The 23,785-nt window shown below is 39.7% G+C and overlaps 2 protein-coding genes across 3 annotated transcripts; one reads left to right on the forward strand and one right to left on the reverse strand.

Annotated features, from left to right (window-relative positions):
• Positions 1-5,654: 5,654 nt before the first annotated feature.
• Positions 5,655-10,469, reverse strand: tdp2b (tyrosyl-DNA phosphodiesterase 2b). Its single transcript, XM_058404421.1, has 7 exons — positions 10,270-10,469; positions 9,918-10,072; positions 8,697-8,855; positions 8,094-8,185; positions 7,898-8,016; positions 7,648-7,818; positions 5,655-6,843 (listed from the first exon to the last, which is right to left on the reverse strand). Exons 1-7 carry the CDS (start codon positions 10,438-10,440, stop codon positions 6,553-6,555), a joined length of 1,158 nt encoding a protein of 385 aa, XP_058260404.1. The 5' UTR covers positions 10,441-10,469; the 3' UTR covers positions 5,655-6,552.
• A 1,935-nt stretch (positions 10,470-12,404) lies between these two features.
• bag6l (BCL2 associated athanogene 6, like) lies at positions 12,405-23,717 on the forward strand. Of its 2 annotated transcripts, XM_058404809.1 has the most exons (25): positions 12,405-12,559; positions 12,897-12,981; positions 13,865-13,982; positions 15,066-15,304; positions 15,592-15,663; positions 15,854-15,976; positions 16,119-16,273; positions 16,547-16,676; positions 16,785-16,988; positions 17,153-17,381; positions 17,639-17,698; positions 17,910-18,211; positions 18,319-18,394; positions 18,601-18,917; positions 19,130-19,412; positions 19,562-19,731; positions 20,062-20,115; positions 20,208-20,310; positions 20,423-20,547; positions 20,709-20,843; positions 20,932-21,000; positions 21,136-21,336; positions 21,443-21,550; positions 21,827-21,973; positions 22,801-23,717. In XM_058404809.1, the coding sequence occupies exons 2-25, from the start codon at positions 12,904-12,906 to the stop codon at positions 22,894-22,896; spliced, it is 3,594 nt and encodes a 1,197-aa protein (XP_058260792.1). In that variant the 5' UTR covers positions 12,405-12,559; positions 12,897-12,903; the 3' UTR covers positions 22,897-23,717. The 2 variants fall into 2 exon arrangements, with proteins under 2 accessions (XP_058260792.1, XP_058260793.1); XM_058404810.1 differs by lacking the exon at positions 17,639-17,698.
• Positions 23,718-23,785: the final 68 nt, after the last annotated feature.

The following is a 23,785-nucleotide window of genomic DNA, read 5'->3' on the forward strand; positions in this document are numbered from 1 at the left end:
TAGTTATAGTAATGGTACATTTTCCTTTATGAGCAGAGCACTTTGTATTTTCCAGACAAGCTGAATTTGGATGTCTTATTAATCTAAATAAAAAAAGAAAAAGAGGCTGGTAAGGGAACAAGTGTTTAGGCTTGCTATAATGTACACTGTATTAGCAAAAGTTTTGGGACGTCTGGCTTTACATGCACATGAATGTAATATGGAGTTGTCCCGCCCTTTACAGCTATAACAGCTTCAACTCTTCTAGGAAGGCTTTCCACAAGTGTGTTTATGGGAATTTTTGACCATTCCTCTAGAAGAGCCTTTTTTGAGGTCAGGCACTGATGTTGGACGAGAAGGCCTGGCTCACAGTCTCTGCTCTAATTTATCCCAAAGGTGTTCTAGCGGTTTGAGGTCAGTTGCAGGCCAGTCAAGTTCCTCCACACCAAACTCACTCATCCATGCCTTTATGGACCTTGCTTTGTGCACCGGTGTACAGTCATGTTGGAACAGGAAGCGGTCATCCCCAAACTGTTCCCACAAAGTTGTCACAAAAAGTCTTGGTATGAAGCTCAAGCATTAAGAGTTCCTTTCACTGGAACTAAGGGGCCGAGCCCAACGCCTGAAACACAACACCTGAATTCAGTGATTTGGGGGGTGTCCCAAAACTTTTGGCAATATAGTGTGCGTTATAACAGGAAACAAAATGCTTCATGGACATTTCACATTAAATTAAAATTAAATCTAACTATAAACATAAAAAAGGTGTGGCATTTATTAGTAATCGCTGTGGTGTAATAAGAATAAATTTTCTCAGGACATGCTGTTCTTGGAAAAGAATCATTTTTGGGTTGGTTTGGCTGAAAGTGATTCTTATTCTAATTACTTAAACTCTTTTCCTGTTTGAATTTAACTATAAGCAGATGCTGTGACATTTCAAATGGGATTATATATAGTTTTCATACTGCCATATTTATATTTAGTCTCTACCTTCCCTGCCACGAAAGCAAGCAAGTGGAATCTGACACATCCAGTTTAGTTACTCTTTAACAGGCTGACTGATTACACAGTAAGATTTCAAAAGTTTAAAAAAAAGAGTCTGTTCATGATGTACACTATATTGCCAAAAGTTTTGGGACACCCCTCCAAATCATTGAATTCAGGGGTTGGGCTCGGCCCCTTAGTTCCAATGAAAGGAACTCTTAATGCTTCAGCTTCATACCAAGACAATTTGGACAATTTCATGCTCCCAACTTTGTGGGAACAGTTTAGTGATGACCCCTTCCTGTTCCAACATGACTGCACACCAGTGCACAAAGCAAGGTCCATAAAGACATGGATGAGCGAGTTTGGTGTGGAGGAACTTGACTGGCCTGCACAGAGTCCTGACAAGCCAGGCCTTCTCATCCAACAGCAGTGCCTGAACTCAGAAATGCGTTTCTAGAGGAATGGTCAAAAACAAACTCCTAAACCTTGTGGAAAGCCTTCCCAGAAGAGGCGAGCCAACTCCATATTACATTCATGTGCATGTAAAGGCAGATGTCCCAAAACTTTTGGTAATATAGTGTATGTCTCCACTAAAACATGCACAGTGATACGCAAGAGAAGATACGCTATTGCAATCTGATTAGTGTTGAGTGTTGTGTTGTTAGGCAAGGAGCAGTACTTGCACAAGACAACCTTTAACCAATATTGATTGTCCTGTTCACTGTGACATGCTTACCAAAGGGTCAGAATAACCACATACCAAATAAACTACACAATAAATAAACATATCCAATACAATAAGTGGTTACCATTGTATAGTGTATGTTTATAGTAAACTGTATGTCTAAAACAGTAATTGTCAAAGTGAGATCAAGGGTCAGTAGTCAACAGAGGGTCAACCGTTCCATGGAGTTCCATACAGATGTTTTTATTTTACAGTTAAATATGTCTGGCTGCCAACAATTTGACAATCAATAATTCAAATATTGAATAAAGTAGTATATTGAATTGTAAACTGAATAGGATTCCAGTGCATGATGACAAATCTTGCTTGTTTTTCACATTTACATTTTTAATATATTTGGCACGAAGGTTTGAGGAATATGAAAAAGTGTATCATCATGATATTTGTAGACTGTTTTGTGATACCCAATCTGTGTCAACAATATACTGTAGGTTATAACGTATCTATAATACTTCTATTTAATGGCAAATTTAAAATTGAAAAGCTTATTGGCAGTGCTTATTGTCAGGAACTTACAGGCAGAAACTTTTAATTCAATTTTATTGTCCTTATAGTAATACATGGTTTGTACAGTATAACAAAACACTACCAGGCTACATTTCTGGTGAAAGTCAATAGGTAAAAGAGAGACAATAGGCGCATGGTCAGTGAATACAAGTTATGTGTAAAGAACAGTGAATGTAGTTCAAAGTTCAAACTACTGTTAAGCAATACATGTACATACATATGAAATATACACTATATTGCCAAAAGTTTTGGGACACCCATCCAAATCATTAAATTCAGGTGTAGTTTTTCAGAGGTTGACTCCTTAGTTCCAGTGAAAGGAACACTTAATGCTTCAGCATACCAAGACATTTTGGACAATTTCATTCTCCCAACTTTGTGGGAACAGTTTAGGGATGACCCCTTCCTGTTCCAACATGACTGCACACCAGTGCACAAAGCAAGGTCCATGAATGAGTCCTGACCTCAACCTGATAGAACACCTTTGGGATGAATAAGAGTGGAGAGCCAGGCCCTCACAAATGCGCTTCTAGAGGAATTGTCAAAAATTCCCATAAACACATTCCTAAACCTTGTGGAAATCCTTCCCAGAAGAGTTGAAGCTGTTATAGCTGTAAAAGGCGGGCCAACTCCATATTACATTCATGTGCATGTAAAGGCAGACGTCCCAAAACATTTGGCAATATAGTGTATATGTGATCTGTATAGCAATATTTGTACAATGCTATACAGTTCCCTCTGAAACTATTGGGATGAAAAGGCCAATTCATTTGTTTTTGCTCTAGACTAAAGATACTTGGGTTTAAGATCAAAATATGAGAGTGCTTAGAATTCCCTGGTTCTTATATGTAGATGTGTGAAACGACATAGAACATAGCCCAAAGGCAGATTATTAAGCCACTTTCTTTTAGCAGAGGTCAGCACAAGAATACTCTATGACCATTACTGCTTGTCGTGTCATAACCTGCTGCCAGCTAAATGGCTCTTGTCTGAGTTGTACAGTATATTCCAAAGTACATTCAGATAGTAATCCATAAGCGATTAAGATACAAGGAAATATTTAAGGACAAAAATGTCATGCTCTAACTCCTGATCACTAGCAAGGCACTAAACCCAAGCTTTGTATAATTATAAAAGAAATACTATAAAATATCTTTGTTTCAAGCTTTATTTTATGATTAAGACCTGACAGAGTGGTGCCAAAGCTTTATCATTCTGGCCTGCGATTCTTATCTCTGGCCTTGGCTTTGCACAGCTGCTTGAATTTCATGGACCATTTACATTAGAGTGTTTGGGGAATAAGGTTTTGCGAGTACGAGGCATGACTTCTTATATACAGTTTCACAGTTTAACTCATTTAACACCAGCGGAATTGAGTAAACTGTGTAACTGATCCATTTTGCTTTTGCTCCAGTTCTGGTTTAAGTGAAAATGTTGTCTCTTAATAGTAAAGCCAGATGTTACAGTCTCCTTACTTCCCCAACCACTTCCTCATTTGTCTGCATACTTGATAAAACATTATAAGTTTAAAATCGGTGAATAGTCTTCTTAAACAAACAAAAAAACTTCCTTCTCTATGTGAAACATTTTAATATGCAAATACTTGGGGCGCCTTTAGAACATATGAAAATTAGCCCATGCCGTCACCCAACTTCTCAAACATGTATTAGTTTTAGCCCACTGAAAATAGAGAGTTAAAAGAGAACTGCATTCACAATAATGTCTTGAAACTTTAATTTTATTTAAAAATGAACATTGACACAAAGCAGCTTTTCAGATATCCGGATATACATTTATACTGTCAAATGTTTTGGGACGTCTGCCTTTATGTGCTCATGAATTTAATATGGAGTTGGCCCGCCCTTTGCAGCTATAACAACTTCAACTCTTCTGGGAAGGCTTTCCACAAGGTTTAGGAATGTGTTTATGGGAATTTTTGACCATTCCTCTAGAAGTGCATTTGTGAGGTCAGGCACTGATGTTGGACGAGAAGGTCTGGCTCACAGTCTCCGCTCTAATTCATCCCAAAGGTGTTCTATCAGGTTGAGGTCAGGACTCTGTGAAGTTCCTCCACACCAAACTCACTCATCCATGTCTTTATGGACTGGTGTGCAGTCATGTTGGAACAGGAAGGGGTTATCCCCAAACTGTTCCCACAAAGTTGGGAGCATGAAATGGTCCAAAAATGTCTTGGTATGCTGAAGCATTAAGAGTTCCTTTCACTGTAATACACGATAGTAAGAATGTAAATAATTAATCTTCCTACCACTGTATACCATAGAGTCTATTAATGCTAAATGTGTTGGAGTAATGGTCTCTAAAAACATTAAGCTACCATTGGAACAACTCAGATTTGCAGAGCCAATTTAACTGGAAACGATGCTGCAGGCCACAACTACTTTCACCTGGCTGAAGCACTGAACTTTCATTATATTCATTTATTTTGTTCATTATGTTTACATCTCTCTCTCTCTCTCTCTCTCACACACACACACACACACAGCCACCTACAGGAGGACTGGTTTATTTCAGTTTGATTATGCCACATTAAAGAAAATGTCCATCTTTTCTACTAGTGTTTAATCAAATACCAGTTCACTCAAGTTGAATATTAAAATTGTATGAACACTATTTAATAGCTGTTAATTAACATCATTCCGAAATATTTTGCTAATCAAAAAAGCACTCTTATCATTAGCCTCTTAAATCCAGTTTTGTTTTGTTTTTTTTCATTTAAAAATAAAAAATGCCCCTTAATAATGAAATTGTGATTACAGTGGATGATAAAGGGACAAATATCTGAAATTTGTGACGTCTAACATTTAGATATAAACAAGAAAAAAAATAATAAATAAATAAAAGATAACTGGTTTGGCTATAAAAAAAAAAATGATGTGAAAATAATTTGGTGGAAAATCCCAACCTTCTTCCTAGTACATCACAAAGTGTTTTATTCCTCTTATACCATATCAGTTTGCTGTATGATTCTAAATGATATTCATTTATAAAACCTTATCTTTTTTAGTTAGTATATAAAGTCTGCAAAACAAGCGAGTTCTTGTTATCACTTGCATTATAACAGCTATAAACACCAACCAGGCATAACATTATGACCACCTGTCTAATATCGTGTTGGTCCCCCTTTTGCTGCCAAATCAGCCCTGAATCGTCATGCACTGTGTATTCTGACACGGTTATCTTTCTGTCAGAACTAGCCTTGGTCGCCCATGACCCTGTCACCGGTTCACCACTGTTCTTTCCTTGGACCACTTTTGATAGATACTGACCACTGCAGACCGGGAACACCCCACAAGAGCTGCAATTTTGGAGACGCCCTGATCCAGTCGTCTATCCACCACAATCTGGCCCTTCATCAAACTCGCTCAAATCCTTACACTTGTCCATTTTTCCTGCTTCTAACACATCAACTTTGACGACAAAATGTTCACTTGCTGCCTAATATATCCCACCCACTAACAGGTGCCATGATGAGGAGATCATCAGTCTTATTCACTTCACCTCTCACTGCTCATAATGTTATACCTGATCGAAGTAAATCAGTAATTACTTCACCGGTCTCACTTTTTTCCCCCTCTTTATTAGACAAAATCCCAATGCCACAGATTCCCATTCCTGAGAAAAACCAAAAAGTCAACCCTGAAGATTTCTGTGTTGGAAAACCTACAGCTTTGTTTGACTGCTACACAGCTCTAACACTTCTACATTTCCACCATACAAGTACAAAAAAACAAGTTCATTAATATAATCCTTGTAGAAAATTACTGTTCAGTTTCTGTCAGTACCAGTCAGACTGAAAACTAACCAGCAGTGTGGTATAAGGAAGGACAGCTGATCTATGCAGATAATGTCTCTATAAGGCTTAAATAAATCAGACACATTTAGTTTATTGTTTATGCAAATATATACACAAGAATAAAGGCTCTGAACAATAAAACAGGCACATGTAGAATTATTTTTATACCATCATAGTTCTCTAGAGAAAAAAAACAATTAACATTAAATCATCAGTGTGTAATTATGCCTGTTGTTAGGCTTAGATTTAAGTGTAATAAATGATCTAGATGAAAGAGGTAGTGTGACTGCTAAACGCTAATTTTCCCTCCTAAATTATGGGTCAGATTTTTCTTTTGGACAGGTCTATGGCCACTTAAAATTGTTTGTTTCATCACAAAAGCAGATAAAATCAAGCAGTCAGACTGGAATTTAACACCCATGCATTATCCTCGGGTCAAGCTGAAGGGAAAATCGTAATCTTCTTGCTTAAAATCTCCCAAGCATGTTTAGACTTCTTCCAAAACTGTGATTGAGCAACATCATACACTCCAAGCTGAACTGGTAAAACTGCAGTAGATTCCCCAGTGATCGCTGGTGTAGCGGCCACAGTCCAGCTTCTCCATCCCGACCAGGACCATGTGCTCCGGACTCACTTTAGCCCCTGTTTTGCCAGGTCTCAAGTAGATACGGTCAAAGCGACACCTGCTTGTATACGACACGCCTTTGTTGTTGTTCATTTTAGTGTCCCATGTGTATCTGCAGTGCTCCTCTTTCCCGAGCTCCTCCCACACGTCCATCACGCCAGGAGGGAGACCACCTACCTGTACTACCTATGCACACACACACACTTAGTGTTTACTATATACAGTACATCAGATGTGAGGTCATGCACTACTACACTGTGGTAAGAAAATCTAAAAAGAGTTATTTAATAATGTTATGCTATAGGCATGAAATATAACACTTAGGTATGCACTATTATGGGAATCATTAATGGAATGCCGTGATTAGAAAACACAAAAGAAATGACTCGAAAAGGAATTTATCTCTGGGTCTTTCTTCTATGCTATCATGGATGCTTTTAGTCTTTTTTCCTTTTTTATTGTATGCATACTTAAATACAGTATGCAAGTGTGCATCTACAAAAATTAGACTTCTTAGTAGGCATACATAAAATTTATCCATAGAAAAAAAAACAGCATTCTAGTATGCACATTTCAAAAAGAAACTATGCAAAATCATCATAAATAATAAAAACGATGCATAAAAGTATGCAGAAATTATGCAGTATGAAATTATTATGCATGGATTTAATATGCAAATTTTTGTACACTCTTGTCAAGTATATATCAGAGTAAATAGGAATTAGGGCTCTTTAAAATAAATGGATAAATAAATGAATAAAAAGTTTTAAAAAAAGCCCAGAATTCTTAGCCAGAAAAGGTTTATAAGCTCTTTAAGGTTGAAGCATTGGCTAAAAGGGTTAGCCAATTGGCTAAACCTGATCTATTGAGCAAAAGCAAAGGAACACTACTTAAATAAATGTAAATTAAATTAATGTTCATAAAAGCAATAAATGGATATATCAATTACCAAAACAGACAGATGACACTCTGCCCTGCTCTTAAAATTACCTCAGAGTCTCGAAGATTGGTGTCCCCTCCAAATATGACTGTCACGTTATCCGGCTCCTCCTTTATGTTCTGCAACACCACCTTCAGCTGCTTCATCCTCTCTGCAGCCTGATCTTTACAGCTTTCCAAGTGTGAGGTCATCAAGCAGAGCTCCTGACCTAAAAATGTTACCTGTGGGTTACAGAAGAGGGTTCACGCATTTTGTACTCTTAAACTGTTCACGATCTAAATGCCGTGTTCAGTCACTAACTTTGGCACACAACAGATTTCTCATCATCTGTGTGGTTGGGTAAGGAATGATTTCACTACTTTGCAGTTTTACTCTTGACTTCTTCAGCAACATGGCAGTGAAGTATCCATCTTCGTTTCCTTTAATGTGAATAAAATGAATGATTAGAAAAGGACTTCGAGTGTCTCGCATCAGGTTACTGTAGTGCTGCAGATACCTTCAACAATCTGGTAGGTGACTACTCGCTTCTTAAGATACTGAAGGTACTGAGGGATGAGTTCTTGTAGGAAAACCACGTCTGGTGTGTATCTGTGGCAAAAGGTACAAAATAAATCAACATGCTTTAATTGTAAAGAAAAACCCTGTTTAGTGATTCTGGTGCTGTGTTGTTTATTATTTCGGTAGGAAGCCATCGGTTATCTACAAGGTGTTAAGTGTGATGGTGCTGACAGTGGAATTAGGATGAAATCTGATGAAGGGAATCAAACATTATTGCAAGACATACATTGATGCACTATATTGCCAAAAGTTTTTCAGGGGTTGGGCTTGGCCGCTTAGTTCCAGTGAAAGGAACTCTAAATTCAATGTTTTGCAAGGGTGTCCCAAAACCTTTGCCAATATATAGTGTACATATAAAAGTTAACTGTGCTGAAAATAGACCATGTCCATAAAAGTTCTTTAAAAATGAAAGGCAACCTCAGAACTCTCACATGTTGATTATACTACTGATATGCAAGCTCTTCAGGTTAATTTTTTTGCTTTTAACACATGATTGCTTTACATTTAGTAGCAAACTTGAAATTCGCCCTGGAGCACTCACAGTGCCAGATAAGAGCACAGGCCTCTGGCTCGTTCCTGGATGTTCAGAGTATCTAATCCATCCACGTTCCAGGAGATGAGCGAGAGCTTGCGGTCACCTTCTTCCTCCGAACTGTCTTTGGACTTAGAGCAAGCAGGCTCATCCTCAGTCAAGTCGATACTAGAGTTTCGAAAGAGAGGAGAAATGCAGTTACATGAATATGATGCGCAAATGAACAAAACACTACTTCACCTTTTCATAAGCAGGATATTATTGCTACATCCCCATTCACCTAATGATAATATGCACTGAAATTATGTGTGTGTTTGAGAAGAAAAAAAATAGTATTGTACTGGGACATTCAAGTGACAAAAGAGAACATTGTTGCCTAGTAACACACAATCAAAGTCCTTGCTTCATATCAGCTTTTCATTCATTATTACTTGTATCATTTATACACTATAATTTTATTTACCATCCCTGTGATTTATCTTTCCACATTTCCACCATATTTGCAGGCTGAATTCAATGGTGCAAGCCATCACAAAACTCCCTTGCGCAAGGAGCTGTGGGTAAGAAAAAGTGTCCACAGACCCACACTGAAAATCTTCCAGTAACAGTAGACCATCTAGTTATCTTTGGGATATTCATTTTAACATGCACTATATTGCCAAATGTTTTGGGACGTCTACCTTTGCATGCACATGAATGTAATATGGAGTTGGCCTGGCCTTTGCAGCTATAACAGCTTCAAATCTTCTGAGAAGGATTTCCACAAGGTCTTCATGGGAATTTTTGACCATTCCTCTAGAAGCGCATTTGCAAGGTCAGGCACTGATGTTGGACGAGAAGGTCTGGTTCACAGTCTCCGCTCTAATTCATCCCAAAAGTGTTCTATCAGGTTGAGGTCAGGACTCCATCAATGTTCCTCCACACCAAACTCATCCAGGTCTTTATGGACCTTGATTTGTGCACTGGTGTGCAGTCATGTTGGAACAGGAAGGGGTCATCCCCAAACTGTTCCTAGAAACTTGGGAGCATGAAATTGTCCAAAATGTCTTGGAGTTCCTTTCACTGAAGCTAAGGGGCCAAGCCCAATACCTGTGTTCCAAAACTTTTGGCAATATAGTGTTCTACAATATAAGGGACACTATTTCTAATCTTGGATGCTGTTTACTTGTAAAAAAATGTTCCCCAATGTGTTTTAGGCTGGACATCTAAATGAGCAGATTAGATATTTACCAATCTGCGGGTTTGGAGTTCATCTTCCTTTTTGACTCCGGAGCATCTCTATCTGTCTCCTTTCTCTTACTCGAAGGTCTGTTATTTTCCTCATCCGTGTCCTCGACATCAAAAACCGACTCCATGTCCGCTTCGAAGAAAGAGTTTAAGGCTCTCTAAAAAAACAGAAATAAATTACATGTTGAACAAGGCCTATATATTAGCTATAATCGCAAATAACACAAGGCTTGATCTCAAATGGCTACTTTTTAGGAAATCAGTGCACTGACTAGTGTGCAGGAGTCAATACATTACCAACACTATGTAGTGCACTAAAAAGGGGATTAGGGGGCGATTTGAGATTCATCCAGACCTCCATATCCCAGTCGTTTTCAGCGAGGTAACACTGAGCCACAGCGCTGTCCGACCCGGTGACGGTACCAAACTGCTCACAGAGCCGGGACCGTGTTTTCTCTAACTCCTCCATCACCTCTTCTGTTTTCGCAGAGGTTGTTGTCAAATTGGGGATGAAGCTGCTAGACATGGCGCGCTCGTTCAACTCGGTGTAACCAGAATAACATTCCGGAGGAGAACACTGTGCTGTTTCGTTTAAAACGTTCCGCCAACGAACTCACCCACAATACACCATATTGCCAAAATTTGATAGATAGATAGATAGATAGATAGATAGATAGATAGATAGATAGATAGATAGATAGATAGATAGATAGATAGATAGATAGATAGATAGATAGATAGAATGTGTGTGTGAGTCTGCGTATATGTTGAGAGAGAGAGAGAGAGAGAGAGAGAGAGAGAGATGGATGGATGGATGGATGGATAGATAGATCATTCATCCCAAAGGGAAATTTGGGACACCCCTCCAAATCACTGAGTACAGGTGTTGTTTTTCAGGGCTTGTCCACTTAGTTCCAGTGAAAGGAACTTTTAATGCTTCAGCATTCCAAGACATTTTGGACAATTTCATGCTTCCAACTCTGTGGGAACAGTTTGGGGATGACCCCTTCCTGTTCCAACATGACCGCACACCAGTGCACAAAGCAAGATCTATAAAGAGTCCTGACCTCAACCTGATAGAACACCTTTGGGATGAATTAGAGCAGAGATTGCGAACCAGACCTTCTCGTCCAACATCAGTGTGTGACCTCACAAATGTGCTTCTAGAGGAATGGTCAAAAATTCCCATAAACACACTCTTAAACCTTGTGGAAAGCCTTCCCAGAACATTTGAAGCTGTTATAGCTGCAAAGGGTGGGCCAACTCCATATTAAATTCATGTACATGTAAAGACAGACGTCCCAGTTTGGGCAAGCACAAGTTCAGCGGTCTTAGTGACAACGTGTGGTAAAATGGTTATGGTGTGGGGGGGGAAATAGACAATATGAGAAAACATCTTTATATTTTGTATCATCAACTGTTTTTAATGTTATCATTGTTACAGTGTGTTACAAAGCAGCTCAATTATACAAGCAGAATATTAAAGTCAAATGCAATACAGTGCATAAATATGTAGAGTATAGTCCATTCATTTTCTTCAGAGGGCACAGTTGCACACACACTCACACACTATGGGCCATTTAGAGATGCCAGTCAGCTTATAACACATCTGTTGGACTGGTAAAGAGTACCTGGGGAGGGAGGGCTTTTACATACTGTGATATTACATACTCTTTTTTTGATCAATCTGCAGCCCCAAGTTGGTAAAATGTCATGTGAGAAATTCCACAAACATCAATCAATTTTACTCAAGCAATGGATCCTAGGAAAAGATAATAATGTGGGAAGACGCACAAATAGACACCACTGGATCGTGTTTGCTGATAACAAGCTACTATGAGCAAGATAGAGCAAGACATGCCTCCAGGGGTGGGACATTCTAGACAGCATTTAACTGGACATACACAAGACTATTACAGGATGAGCCATCAAGAAACTGTAAGGGTTTACAGAGAAGTGATAAACTAAAATTAAATAGAGAAGATAGTTTGTATTAGCAGGTAGGAAAAGCTTTGATTCACCCATTTTTGTTCTGGGGGCTCTTTAAAGAAAGAATTTATTGTCATTACTAACTGTAAATATAAAGATTTATGTATTTTTTTGCTCTAAATGTAAAATTCATATGAATGAGTATTTTGAATATAAAATATGATTTAATTTTTTTAAGTGAAACTATTGAAAGACAAAAAAGATAAATATACAGTATAGCTAATATATATATATATATATATATATATATATATATATATATATATATATATATATATATATATATATATATATATATACTGTTTAAAAAAATGTATTTTATTTTTAATTTCATACATATTTAGACATATTTAATTTATTTATTTATACCGGAGATCAGAGATTCAAGGCAACATTATAACAAATCCAACGGCTACACTACAAATAGCACAATTCTAAAGAAATAGTGCACTGTTTTAGGGACCAGAACCAGTTGTAGTTAATTGAATATAGTGAACCTATGTAGGGAGCAAGGGAGCGTTTGAACGTGGTCCTGACTAGATAGCGTACGGAACTGTTAGAGGGGATTAGCTAGCTTTAGCGAGCTAGCTGGCATCACAACACTGGGTTTGGGAAGCTGAGGCTGCTGTTTTATTGTAATAATAGAAGAAAATAAGGTATGTTGTCCATGTGGAAATGTTTTTTTCCGTTGTGCTCTTTTACATTTGTGTCGAGATAGACGTTTAAAACCGCTTGTGTTAGCTAAGCTAACTCGGTAGCAGGCTCACAATGAATGCCGGTAGGCTGCTAGTTAGCCGTGTGTTATTTATCTATGTGCATCAAAGGTAGCTTAGATACTGAAAAACTGAACATTATTTATATGCTGTTTGTTCTAATATTACTCTTCTTATAGAGAGTATTGCTAAACCCTGCATGGCTAATATCCCAGCATTGTGTTTTTGTATTATTTTAACTCTCCTCTAATTGTGTGTGTGTGTGTGTGTGTGTGTGTAGGGGGCCCATGGAGGAGTCTGGGGATATTAATGTGACTGTTAAAACTCTGGACTCTCAGAGCAGGAGCTACACAGTCAGAGGAGAGGTGAAGATGTCAGCTATTAATACAAATGCTGGAATGATCATTATTGCATTAAATAATGTTTGTATTCACTAATAATAATTGCTTGGAGTGATCCAGGTTTCCTAGTTATGATCCCAAAATAATGGTTCATGCATCAACCCTAATGTAAAGAAGTGCCATGAAATAGACATCAGGGTCTGGCTGGCTTGGGAGGAAGCGGTCTCTTTGTTGGTAGTTGTCATATGATAAGGGAAAGCTGCCTGGTAGGTAGAGTAAATTAGGCAGGAAAAAAAAAGAAAAATATGCACGCTTTTACTTTTGAAAAGTGAATTATTTCTTGCTCAGCTACAAAGCCATCAGGTTATCTCCTAGCAGTGGTCAGTATAGCCAAGTTTGTATTAATATATGTTTTTATTATTGTTATTATTAGTATTTCTGAAAGCCCAAACATCCTCTTTCAGTAAGGGCGTGTGTTAATGTGAGAGATTGTGTGGCCGCTGCATACAATACCACCAAATCCATAGGGAACCACTGCATGTCACAGACATTCAGATTACACAAACCTGTCCTTTTTTTTTTGTTTTTGTATGATTTATTTACTGAATTTTCACAAAAGGAAACAAACAAACAAAAGGAGAAAAATAATAATAATGATGATGATGATGATAACGATAATAATCATGCTAATAATAATAATGATGATGATGATGATGATGATAATAATAATGTTTATAATACAGAAAAACCTGTCCTGTATAACAGTTTCACTCAACCTGAAATCTGGATTTTGAGAAGATCAGATCTCAACCTATAAGAAAGATACAAAGATGCATTTTGACAAGAAAGTAACATTTTAATATATTTGATATTTTGACTAACAACCTGATCACGTCTCTCCTCTCAGTGGACGGTGCAAGAGTTTAAGGAGCACATTGCCTCCTCGGTTGAGATCCCCGCAGATAAACAGAGGCTGATCTACCAGGGCAGGGTGCTGCAGGATGACAGGACACTAATTGAATACAGTAAGTGTTCCTGTTAATGTGGCAACTCTTCAATGAGCAGCAGGTTTCAGGGAAATCTCTACTGTCTTTATTGATAATCAGTTCTATGCTGATATTCAAGGTTGCATTAACATGAATGCTTAGTATTTAAACCATAATAACTTAATGTGATTATTCAGAGAGGTTTCTTGCAGTCTGTTTCATTATTTTGTTTGTTAGATAAAAAGCCATTTTCCCATTATAAGGTTATATCCTTTAAACTCTGTGAATCTCTGAATCATAATAAAACTGCACTTTGTCACATTAAGTGTATTTAATAAGGAAAATATTACAATTTAGAAAAAGTAAGCCTCCTGGTGCTCCAGCAGCCGGATCCCGCGTTCTCATTGCCATGGCCCGGGTTCGATTCCCAGGCAGGGAGCTAACCCAGCCTTTAAAGAGTTATCTCTCAGTGCAGGTCCCAAGCCCGGATTAAATGGGAGGGTTGCGTCAGGAAGGGCATCCGGCGTAAAACCTGTGCCAAATCGAAACGTGCGGACCAAATGATCCGCTGTGGTGACTCCGAACAGGGAGCAGCCAAAAGGACAACATCATTACAATTTAGAAAGAGTAAACCCAGTAGGCCCATGTGAAAGCTTATGATTTATTACACTATTAGAAAATTAATTCAAAAAGATGAAAATAATTTTAAGAGATAGCGTCCGACTGAAGCTCAGCTGTTTCAGACCTTTTTAATGTTAAATTCCCTGACAAACTCAAAGATATGGATTGGCAATATCTGCTACTGTATGGCAGAACCTATTTATAAAATCCTGGAAAGAGCATAATTTACATTTGTATAAATATACACATAGTCTATACTAACATATTAAACAATTTATATTTTTGTTTTTTTTAGTCAGTCATTGCTATATTTAAAATCATACTAGTTTAATGTTTAACATTATTACTACTTTGCTGTGTTAGTCAGCAGCATACCCTAATAATAAAGCTAATCCTGTTTAAAAGCCAGCAAGTTTGACTAAACAGAGTACAGATCGTATGTTCAGTTTTTAGTGAAGTTGATATGTTTTCCCCAATGGTTACATTTTTGTTCTTTCTCAGATGTTGATGGGAAGGTCATTCATCTCGTCGAGCGTGCTCCTCCCCAGACCACACAGTCCGGAGGTGGAGGAGATGCTGTGTCTGGCTCATCCGGAGGAGGCGGAGAAGGCTCGTCCAGCTCGACCCATTCCTCAACCTCCACCTCCCAAGGAGCTCCGCATGACCGCAATGGTAACAGCTACGTCATGCTGGGCACCTTTAACCTCCCGGTGAACATCCTGGACCCCCAGCAGATTCAGGTTACTACATTTGTAGTCTCAGTCACCTTCAAATGAATCAGTGAGTGATGCTAATTGAGTCACATGAGGAAAGAAGTATGAAACTGGGTAGGGGTAGATATATGCACCTGTAATATGAGATTCTTATCAGATCATTATTGATGTACAATCTTGGACAGATCATATCGTCTGGATGAATATTAGACATGTATGGTTTTAAAGCATGCGAGCATCACACCCATTCTGGGCGATGTGTGTCACTAGGTACATGTGAAAAAAGATTCTGTGTCTGTCGTATGTGTATTTAGATGTCTGTGCAGCAGATGATGGCTGGTGTTGGGGATGGAGGGCGAAATGCTAGAGTCAACACCAGCACTGGGGTAAGCTAAAAGCAGTAACATCTTAACACGTTGTAATTAGAGGCGTTTCCGAACTAGTGGGTCGCAAGTAAAAGAATAAATATGTGTTTATCCAATGATTTGTTACTAAACTTTGAGCATGGCTTGTACAGTATCTTTGGCAATGTTGTAGCTTGTTTATAATTTAGGTTTCATTTAAAATGTTATTCAGAGCAATGGGGCTGTGGATGTGCATATTAACTTGGACCAGTCAGCTCAAAGTGAACCGAGGATACGGCTCCAGTTGGCAGAAAACCTGTTGCGAGAGACTCAGTCTTTAATTCGCAGATTGGAGGTGTGTAATTTTCCTTACACAGAGAAAAAAACATTAGAAATGGTTACCCTTTTTTTCTACAATCAAATGTTTTTCTGCTTTTCTATGGTATAATGTAGTCTTTGAATGTCTGGCTAATCTTGTTATGATTATTATGTTTTAGAGTCAAGCGAGTGAAGGATCCACCGAGCAGAGACCTGCAGATTCCTCTTCTTCTTCAGCACAACCAATGGACACTTCCCCACCTCCACCTCCTGCCTCTTCTTCCTCTTCCTCCACCTCCACACAGACAGAAGGCCCTCCTCACTCTGGACCAAAGTAAAAACTCTTTCCCTGTCATACATCTAAAGAAATACTCCATACTTCTCACACTCAGCTCTCTCTCTCTCTCTCTCTCTCTCTCTCTCTCTCTATTTATTTATATATTTTAAGATTATATGACTAACTTGTGGCTTGACCATGAGTGGGTGTGGCTTATTAATAAAACATGGCACATTCAACAAAAATTCACTGCCCACCACACTGCACCAGCTTGAAAACTTTTCCACTCTCTTAGAACAGTTTAATTGACTCTTTTGTCTTTGTCCTCAGCCACCCAAGCCCGTCAGAGCTGATGGAGGTGCTTTCAGAAGTGCGGAGGGTGGAGGAAAGGCTCCGCCCCTTCATGGAGAGAACTCACTCCATTCTGGCAGCAGCCACTTCTGCTGATTACAACAACAATGTATGTGCTATATTCCCTTCTTCTGTTTTAATTTTTTCTTTATGTTTCACAATAGATCATATGATAGTTTTCGGGTTTCTAACATGTTTCTGTCTTTTTGTGTGACAGACACAAGAGCGTGATGAAGACCAGCGCACTCTTAATGTAGTCGGCGAGTCCCTTCGGCTTCTAGGCAACACCTTGGTTGCTTTGAGTGACCTTCGATGCAACCTGGCCGCACAGCCTCCCCGCCACTTACACGTGGTTCGGCCCATAACCCACTACACCTCACCAGTTGTGCTGCAGAGTGGTTTGCCACATATACCAATACCAGTGAGCAATCAGACTTTTTAATATAAAAGTGCATCAGGTATTCATTGTAAGATTATTTTAACATTTGTGTGTTCTGTTGTATTGTTCCACCTCCCATTGCTGAACTTAACTGTGAACTTTCAACTGATCCTCCATTTACATGTTACTGACATGGTTTTCAACAGATGAACATCGGAACCACTGTTACAATGACCTCTAATGGCAGACAGGCAGGTGAAGGTCAGTCTCAGCCACCTCAATCATCAGGCCAAGCAGAGGAGCAAGATCAGGCACAGGCACCATCCTCTCAGCCCAATGGTGCCAATCAGATGCCTGGTCAGGGGACACCTCGTGTGATCAGAATCACCCACCAGACCATGGAGCCTGTGGTTATGATGCAGATGAACCTGGATGGTAAATCTCTGATAATTGTGTTTGCCCTAAGCTTGGAGTGTGTGTTTGTGTGCATGTTTTTTTTTTTTCTTTAATCACACAACTTTAGTCTAGCCATCCATTCCTGGTCTGAAATTTAAGCGTCACTAATTCTGGAGTGTAACTGGAGACAATTGTTCATGATTAATTTGATCTTATATAGGGGAATGCTTTCAGACCTGGACTGGGAGGCATTAGTGTTAATTCTAGCCACTGATCTGTGCATTTTTGTGCAACAGATTCAGGCAGTGGAGCTCAGGCCCCAGGCCAACAGAATCCCAACGCTGCTGGACAGACTGGTCAGTGTCCACTGCTCATAGTGAACACCAAATGCAGACATGCTGACATTAACAGGCTTTAATGCAGCAATATTTGGGGTATATGAGTTGTGATGGCTTACTTGCACCAAACACCTCTTTGCTGGCTCTTGCTTTAATATGCCACATACCCCATGTCCAGCTCTCTCTGTTATGTGTAGATTTATTTTTAACACTCCATCTTCCTCCAAAGGCTCGACCCCACCCATGCACATCCCTGGCTTGCCACCTGAGTTTATGCAGGCCATCGTGCATCAGATCTCTCAGCAGGCTGCTGCAATGGCCACCGCAACCTCAGCTGGCCACCACGGACATCAGTCAGGCACTCCTGCACCAAATGGAGAAGCACCAGCTGTTCCTCCACCTCCGCAAGCCAGAGTTGTCATCACTCGACCTGCCTTTACCCCAAGGATTCCTCAGCCTGCAGGGACCAGGGCAGCTACTATCAACCTGCGTGCATCAGTGCCACCCACCACCGGCCAACAGCCTGCACAGGTCAGGATTTAACGCAGATTATTTCAGTTTGTTTGGCTTTGACCTGATTTGTAGATTTCTCTGTTTGTTTTGTAAGATATTATAATCTTTCTCAATGTTTCCACTAGGGCCCTATGGCTAATTCTCCTCTCACTCAGATGGTGAGTGGTTTGGTCGGGCAGCTGCTAATGCCGATGCACACAGGTGAGATACTCATTTTAGGCAGCTTCTATTCCTTTAAAACGTCAACATGTGAATACAGAATTTTTTAATCTTTTAAAGATCCATGACTGAGCCTTTTTTCTTACACTTGGGGTGATCTATCCAATCAAGCAGGAGCCACAACAGATATTCATGGTGGATGCAGTGACACTGGCCCTTCAGCTAAAACTCTCTCATTTTCTCAACAGGTGATCAAGCATCCACTGGAACCTCATCCCATTCGTTCTCCTTCTCTACCTCTTCCTCCTCCTCCTCCTCTTCTTCTTCAACTGCCCCTTCCTCATCAGCCAATACATCTACACATACCTCTTCTAACACCACCAGCACAGCCCCTACGGGCCAGTCACAGAACGAGGGTCCGGAAGGGAACTTGCCACACCTACTGGGCTCTCTCTTGGGTGGAGCTGCTGGAGTAGGTGGGAATGTTTCTGGAGGATCTCCTTCCATTACTGTGACACTGCCCGGTGTGCCTGCCTTCATCCAGGGCATGTCTGAGTTTATCCAGGTCAGTGCTGATTTAATGAAAATTAGAGTTTTAATACTTTCATTAGACATGAGAATGAGTACTTGCAAGTAAAGACAGTTAATTTTCATTCATGTATAAAATATTGTTCTTTTACTTTACAACCTCATCAGATCCATTTTACAGAAATTGACAAAACAATTTTCATTAGTTTGTAGATACAAAAATGCACCTTCTTCCTGTTTTCCTTCCAGTCCAATCAGCCTGTGTTTCCTCCTCCTCCGAGCCAGCAGCCTCCACCCGCTCCCTCTGCTCCATCTGCCCCATCAGCGACTTCTCAGAACCCTCCTCATCCTCCGAGTGGAGGAGGGGAGACTCTGAACCCAGAGCTGTTCACAGGCATAGTGCAGGGTGTGCTGTCCACCATGATGGGTTCTTTGGGGGCCGGTCAGGGTAACAGTGAGAGCATTGCCCAATTCATTCAAAGACTTTCTCAAACAAGCAATCTTTTTACTCCTGGAGCTGGAGATGCTGTGGGTGAGTGAATGGTTGTAAGGTTTATACATGCTCTTTTCTATGTGTAGTCTTCTAAAATGGTTGAGAAGATTTTTATTATTTGTTATGCATCATTATAACAAGCAATTTTGTATTTACTCTGTCATTTCTATTTTCTATCTTGGTGGCAGGTTTCTTCGGAGATTTGCTGTCCCTGGTGTGTCAGAGTTTCTCCATGGTGGATATGGTGGTGTTGCTGCATGGCAACCCCCAGCCTCTGAGTCGTATCCAGCCTGAACTTGCCACCTTCTTCAATGAGCACTATCTTAATGGACAAGAGCCTACTGATGCCAATATTGCTGTAAGTCCTGCTTGTGGGAAGCCTAAAATCATTAAGCAGAATAAAGACCTTTTAACAGGCTAGTTGTATGCAAATATTACCTACAGTACAATGCAGTTTTAATCTAGCATTAAGCAGTGTCAGAAAACGCTGTAAGGAATAACAAACAACCTGTTTATATACAAATAATTATTATTATTAAAATGAACATGTGATTTGAATTACAACCTGAACTACTGTCGATAAGATTTTCCCATTGTGGCACCTTCTCACATGAATTCATGGACCATGTACTTCTTTAAAGTGCTTAGAAGTCCTTGATCCAAATGACGTTTTAACATTTCTCTTTAGAACGCTGCTGAAGATCTCATCAATGGACTGGAGGAGTATATCGCTGAGAGTTTTGTAAGTGTATATTTAAATCATACGAGAGCCATCATGTCAAACTGTTCCACTTCAACAGGTGGCTGATGTTTTCTCTGGCTAATGTGATTCAGTCCACAGTCACAGTTCGTGAAGGAGTGGACATCATCCAGACAAACATATCCTTCCTCAGACAGCAGTTCACCCGCATGGCAACACATATACTCCGCTGTACAGGTACACACATCTACAGCATGTACAATGCATTAATTCATACCCATGGTTTTTCAGTCTGCATTTAAACTCGTGTATTAAGTGTCTAATGAAAGCCTAATTATTTTTTTTCCAGATCACATGTTTGGTCCTCGCTTGCTGTTTCTCTGCACTCAGGGTCTTTTTGAGTGTCTGGCTCTCAACCTGTACTGTTTAAGAGGAGAGCAGAGAGCACTTACAGCAGTCATCAATCATCGCATTGTTAGTTCACTCTCGCATCTCTACGTCTCTATACTCTATCCATATGCGAATGATAAATTATTTAAAGATGCTTAGTAAGCATCATCAGTGTGGTCGATTCATTTTCCTGAAATGGGGGTGTGTGTGTGTGTGTGTGTGTGTGTGTGTGTGTACATATACAGAGAAGGATGTCTGCAGAAGTCAATCCGAGTCTAGTGAACTGGTTGACCAGTATGATGTCCATGAGACTGCATGTGATCCTGGACCATAACCCAGTTACAGAGGACCAAATCCAGCATTATGTTCTCTACACACAGGTCAGGTTCTCATGAATGCATTCTTCAGAAGTGTATTTGTGCACACACATGGTTCTGAATCTACATCTGTTCCATTTCCCATCTCCAGCCCGAGGCAGATGCGAGGGTGGAGTCGAATACGGAGACAGTCCAGCAGACCGAGAGCCAGAATGTGGAGGTAAGAGCATGCGTTGAATATCTTGTAGTGCTATTTGTGATCTACCAGTGTTTGCACCAATAGAGGAACACAAAAATATGCTATTTAAATTAACTTGAGAGTAATTAGTCCTGATAATGGAGACATTTATTACAGATGTCTCCAGCACCTGCCACCACTGCTGAGGAGGCCATGGCACCTTCGGGAGAGAGAACTGACTCGAGACAGCCAGCTTCGGATCTCACTCCTCTACACAGGCCATCCTCAGTGAACACACGAGAACCAGCTGGAATGGCTGCTAACGGGAGGGAGGAGTCAGGAGCGGAGGCAGAGCCATGGGCAGCAGCTGTGCCACCTGTAAGACTTGCGTCTGTTATTATTTTTGTGATTGGGATTTTGATAAATCACTAAGAGCTGAATGGATAAAGGTGTGTGTGTGTGTGTGTGTGTGTGTTTTTGTCAGGAGTGGATGCCCATCATTAGGCATGACATGCTGTCTCAAAGGAAAATAAAAGCTCAGCCTCCACTGTCTGATGCTTACCTTCAGGGAATGCCAGCCAAGAGGAGGAAGGTAGATGCTCTTTATTTATTTATTTATTTGTTTGTTTGTTTGTTTGTATACATCAAATGAATTATTTTTATACTTAGCTGCCTTATTTTATTATATAATAGCACAATATTTAGGGTTTTTTTTTTCCCTAATGTTACCTATAGCCAGACCAAACAGTGCACTAATGAAAATTTATTTATTTTAGTTTATAGTGCTGCTGGAAATTATTTTCATGTACAGCATTATTACAGAAGCAGAAGAAGTTTTATACTCAATGTAGTCTGTGTTGTCTGATAGACTGCACAGGGTGAAGGACCACACCTTTCTCTCTCAGAGGCTGTGACCGTCGCTGCCCGTGCAGTAGGAGCGCGGCCTGTTACTACTTCAGACAACCTCCAGGGGGAGCTGGACACACCGGAGCTACAGGATGCTTACACACAACAGGTGACCCAAATAAACAATGGGCCTGGTTTGCTTGGCTTTCTTTTACATTCAGTGGCAAGGGTGTATCAGAATTAGACAGATGTTCATCAACCATAGAACTAAAAACTGCTCACAAAGTCATTTTTAGATTGGTATGTATGATTGTAATGTATTCCAGTTGGTTTAGATGTTTTATGGTTAAGCAACACACTTTCTGTTCAATTCCTCACACATCATGCATACAAGGATGCATTCTGGTCATTGGTAGGATCAGGTTTCAGGTGGTAGGATCAGGTTTGAGTCACAACTAATGCTCTCGTAGCTGAATGATCACAAATCCAACACAGCTACTCTGCAACTTCTAGTGAAAAGCCTTCCCAGAATTGTGGAGATTGTAATAATAGTAACGGGGAATAATGTCTGGAATTAGATGTTCACAAGCACATGGGTGTGGTGGTCAGGTGTCCACAAACTTTTGTCCATATAGTGTATGTGTAATCTATAATTCTGTGCTCAGTTTGGAAATTAGGCAGGAAATTAAATGACAGATCTGGAATCAGTCAGCTCTGCTCAGTATCGCTCATGTTTTATCGATTAGGATATGAAAAGCAAGAACAGATACAGATAAATCTAGCTACTACTTTTAGCATAGTTAAGATTTCTGGGCATCCAAAACATGGGTAAGACATGCCACTTTAACATGCCTGGTGTGCACAATAATACATTTATGGTTTGTCTACACCTGAATGGAGTTTTGAGAAAGCATATGAGATTCTAAATATTTATTCTGTGTAAAATTAAGTTTTGTATTTATGAGCAGATTCTCCATTTGTTTTCATCTCTCTCAGATCAAGAATGACCTAAGGAAAAGAGTTAATGAAGATCCAGACTACAATTCTCAGCGTTTCCCAAACACGCACAAGGCTTTCTCTGAAGACTCCTAATCTCATCGTATCATTTTTGCACATTGTTAGATGAAATATTCATATGTATGATCTGTAGTCAGTCAAAAGAGGAGCTGGATTCTTCTGTGAAAGCGGCCGACACTTCTTCACCGGGTGTGCAATAGCCACCGATGGCTGGTTATTGCGAAAGCATCGCTGTGGACCTCTCGCAATCACGTTTTCTTTTAACGGATTCCTTCCGTACGTCCTTCATGTCCACTGTCGACTTCAACGCGCCATGGGAGGATCTGTCAGGAAAATTTGCCTTGTCTTGTGACGACTAAGATTCAGCAAAAGCTCAACTTTATACACATGCACTGCATGGAGGCACCACTAAGGCCAACATAGACTTCACCAGGACGAAGACTTAGTCTAGGTCAGGAAACCCGTAGCCAGGGAACTCGTAGCATCAAGCTTTCTTTGTAATGTAATATAGATGAATATTGTAAAGATTTTGTTTTAATTGTTGCAATAATAGCACCATGTACACATGAAGTAAAAAAAAAAATTGGCTTGATCATCCAAATAGGTCTGTTTGTAATTTTCAATATAAACACATTAGGCGGTTAGAAATCTGCTCGAATCAGATGTGTGTTTAGTGATAGCGGAGAGTTACGTGTGATATGCTTTACCACTGTCTTTGTTTTACTCGATCGATTTCCTTACTTTTAATCGTGTTGAGAACACATACCGATTGTGAACGTGATCGTTCTGCACCAAAACGAATCCCAAATCTCACCGAGTTTAATCTGCTTGCGACAGAATCAGTGTTTAAAATCAATATTTTGCCATGATGTAATAAAAATCCATGTTTCATTTTACTATCTCTTGTTGTTTTTATTTTATTTACAGCAGAATCCCCCTTATCTACTAAACAGAAAGCTGCTTT

This window comes from Hemibagrus wyckioides, linkage group LG12 (genome assembly GCF_019097595.1).
Source record: "Hemibagrus wyckioides isolate EC202008001 linkage group LG12, SWU_Hwy_1.0, whole genome shotgun sequence".
In the NCBI taxonomy this organism is placed as follows: domain Eukaryota; kingdom Metazoa; phylum Chordata; class Actinopteri; order Siluriformes; family Bagridae; genus Hemibagrus; species Hemibagrus wyckioides.

Bases quoted from the DNA above. Each gene is read 5' to 3' on its own strand.
- bag6l (XM_058404809.1), top strand. From the start codon at position 12,904: ATGGAGGAGTCTGGGGATATTAATGTGACTGTTAAAACTCTGGACTCT. The intron at 13,983-15,065 runs GTAAGTGTTCCT...GTTCTTTCTCAG, and splicing joins CAGGACACTAATTGAATACA to ATGTTGATGGGAAGGTCATT. The intron at 20,311-20,422 runs GTACACACATCT...TTTTTTTTCCAG, and splicing joins ACATATACTCCGCTGTACAG to ATCACATGTTTGGTCCTCGC.
- tdp2b (XM_058404421.1), bottom strand. From the start codon at position 10,440: ATGTCTAGCAGCTTCATCCCCAATTTGACAACAACCTCTGCGAAAACA. The intron at 10,073-10,269 runs GTCTGGATGAAT...CTGTTTTTTTAG, and splicing joins AAAACGACTGGGATATGGAG to AGAGCCTTAAACTCTTTCTT. The intron at 6,844-7,647 runs GTAATTTTAAGA...GTGTGTGCATAG, and splicing joins CCAATCTTCGAGACTCTGAG to GTAGTACAGGTAGGTGGTCT.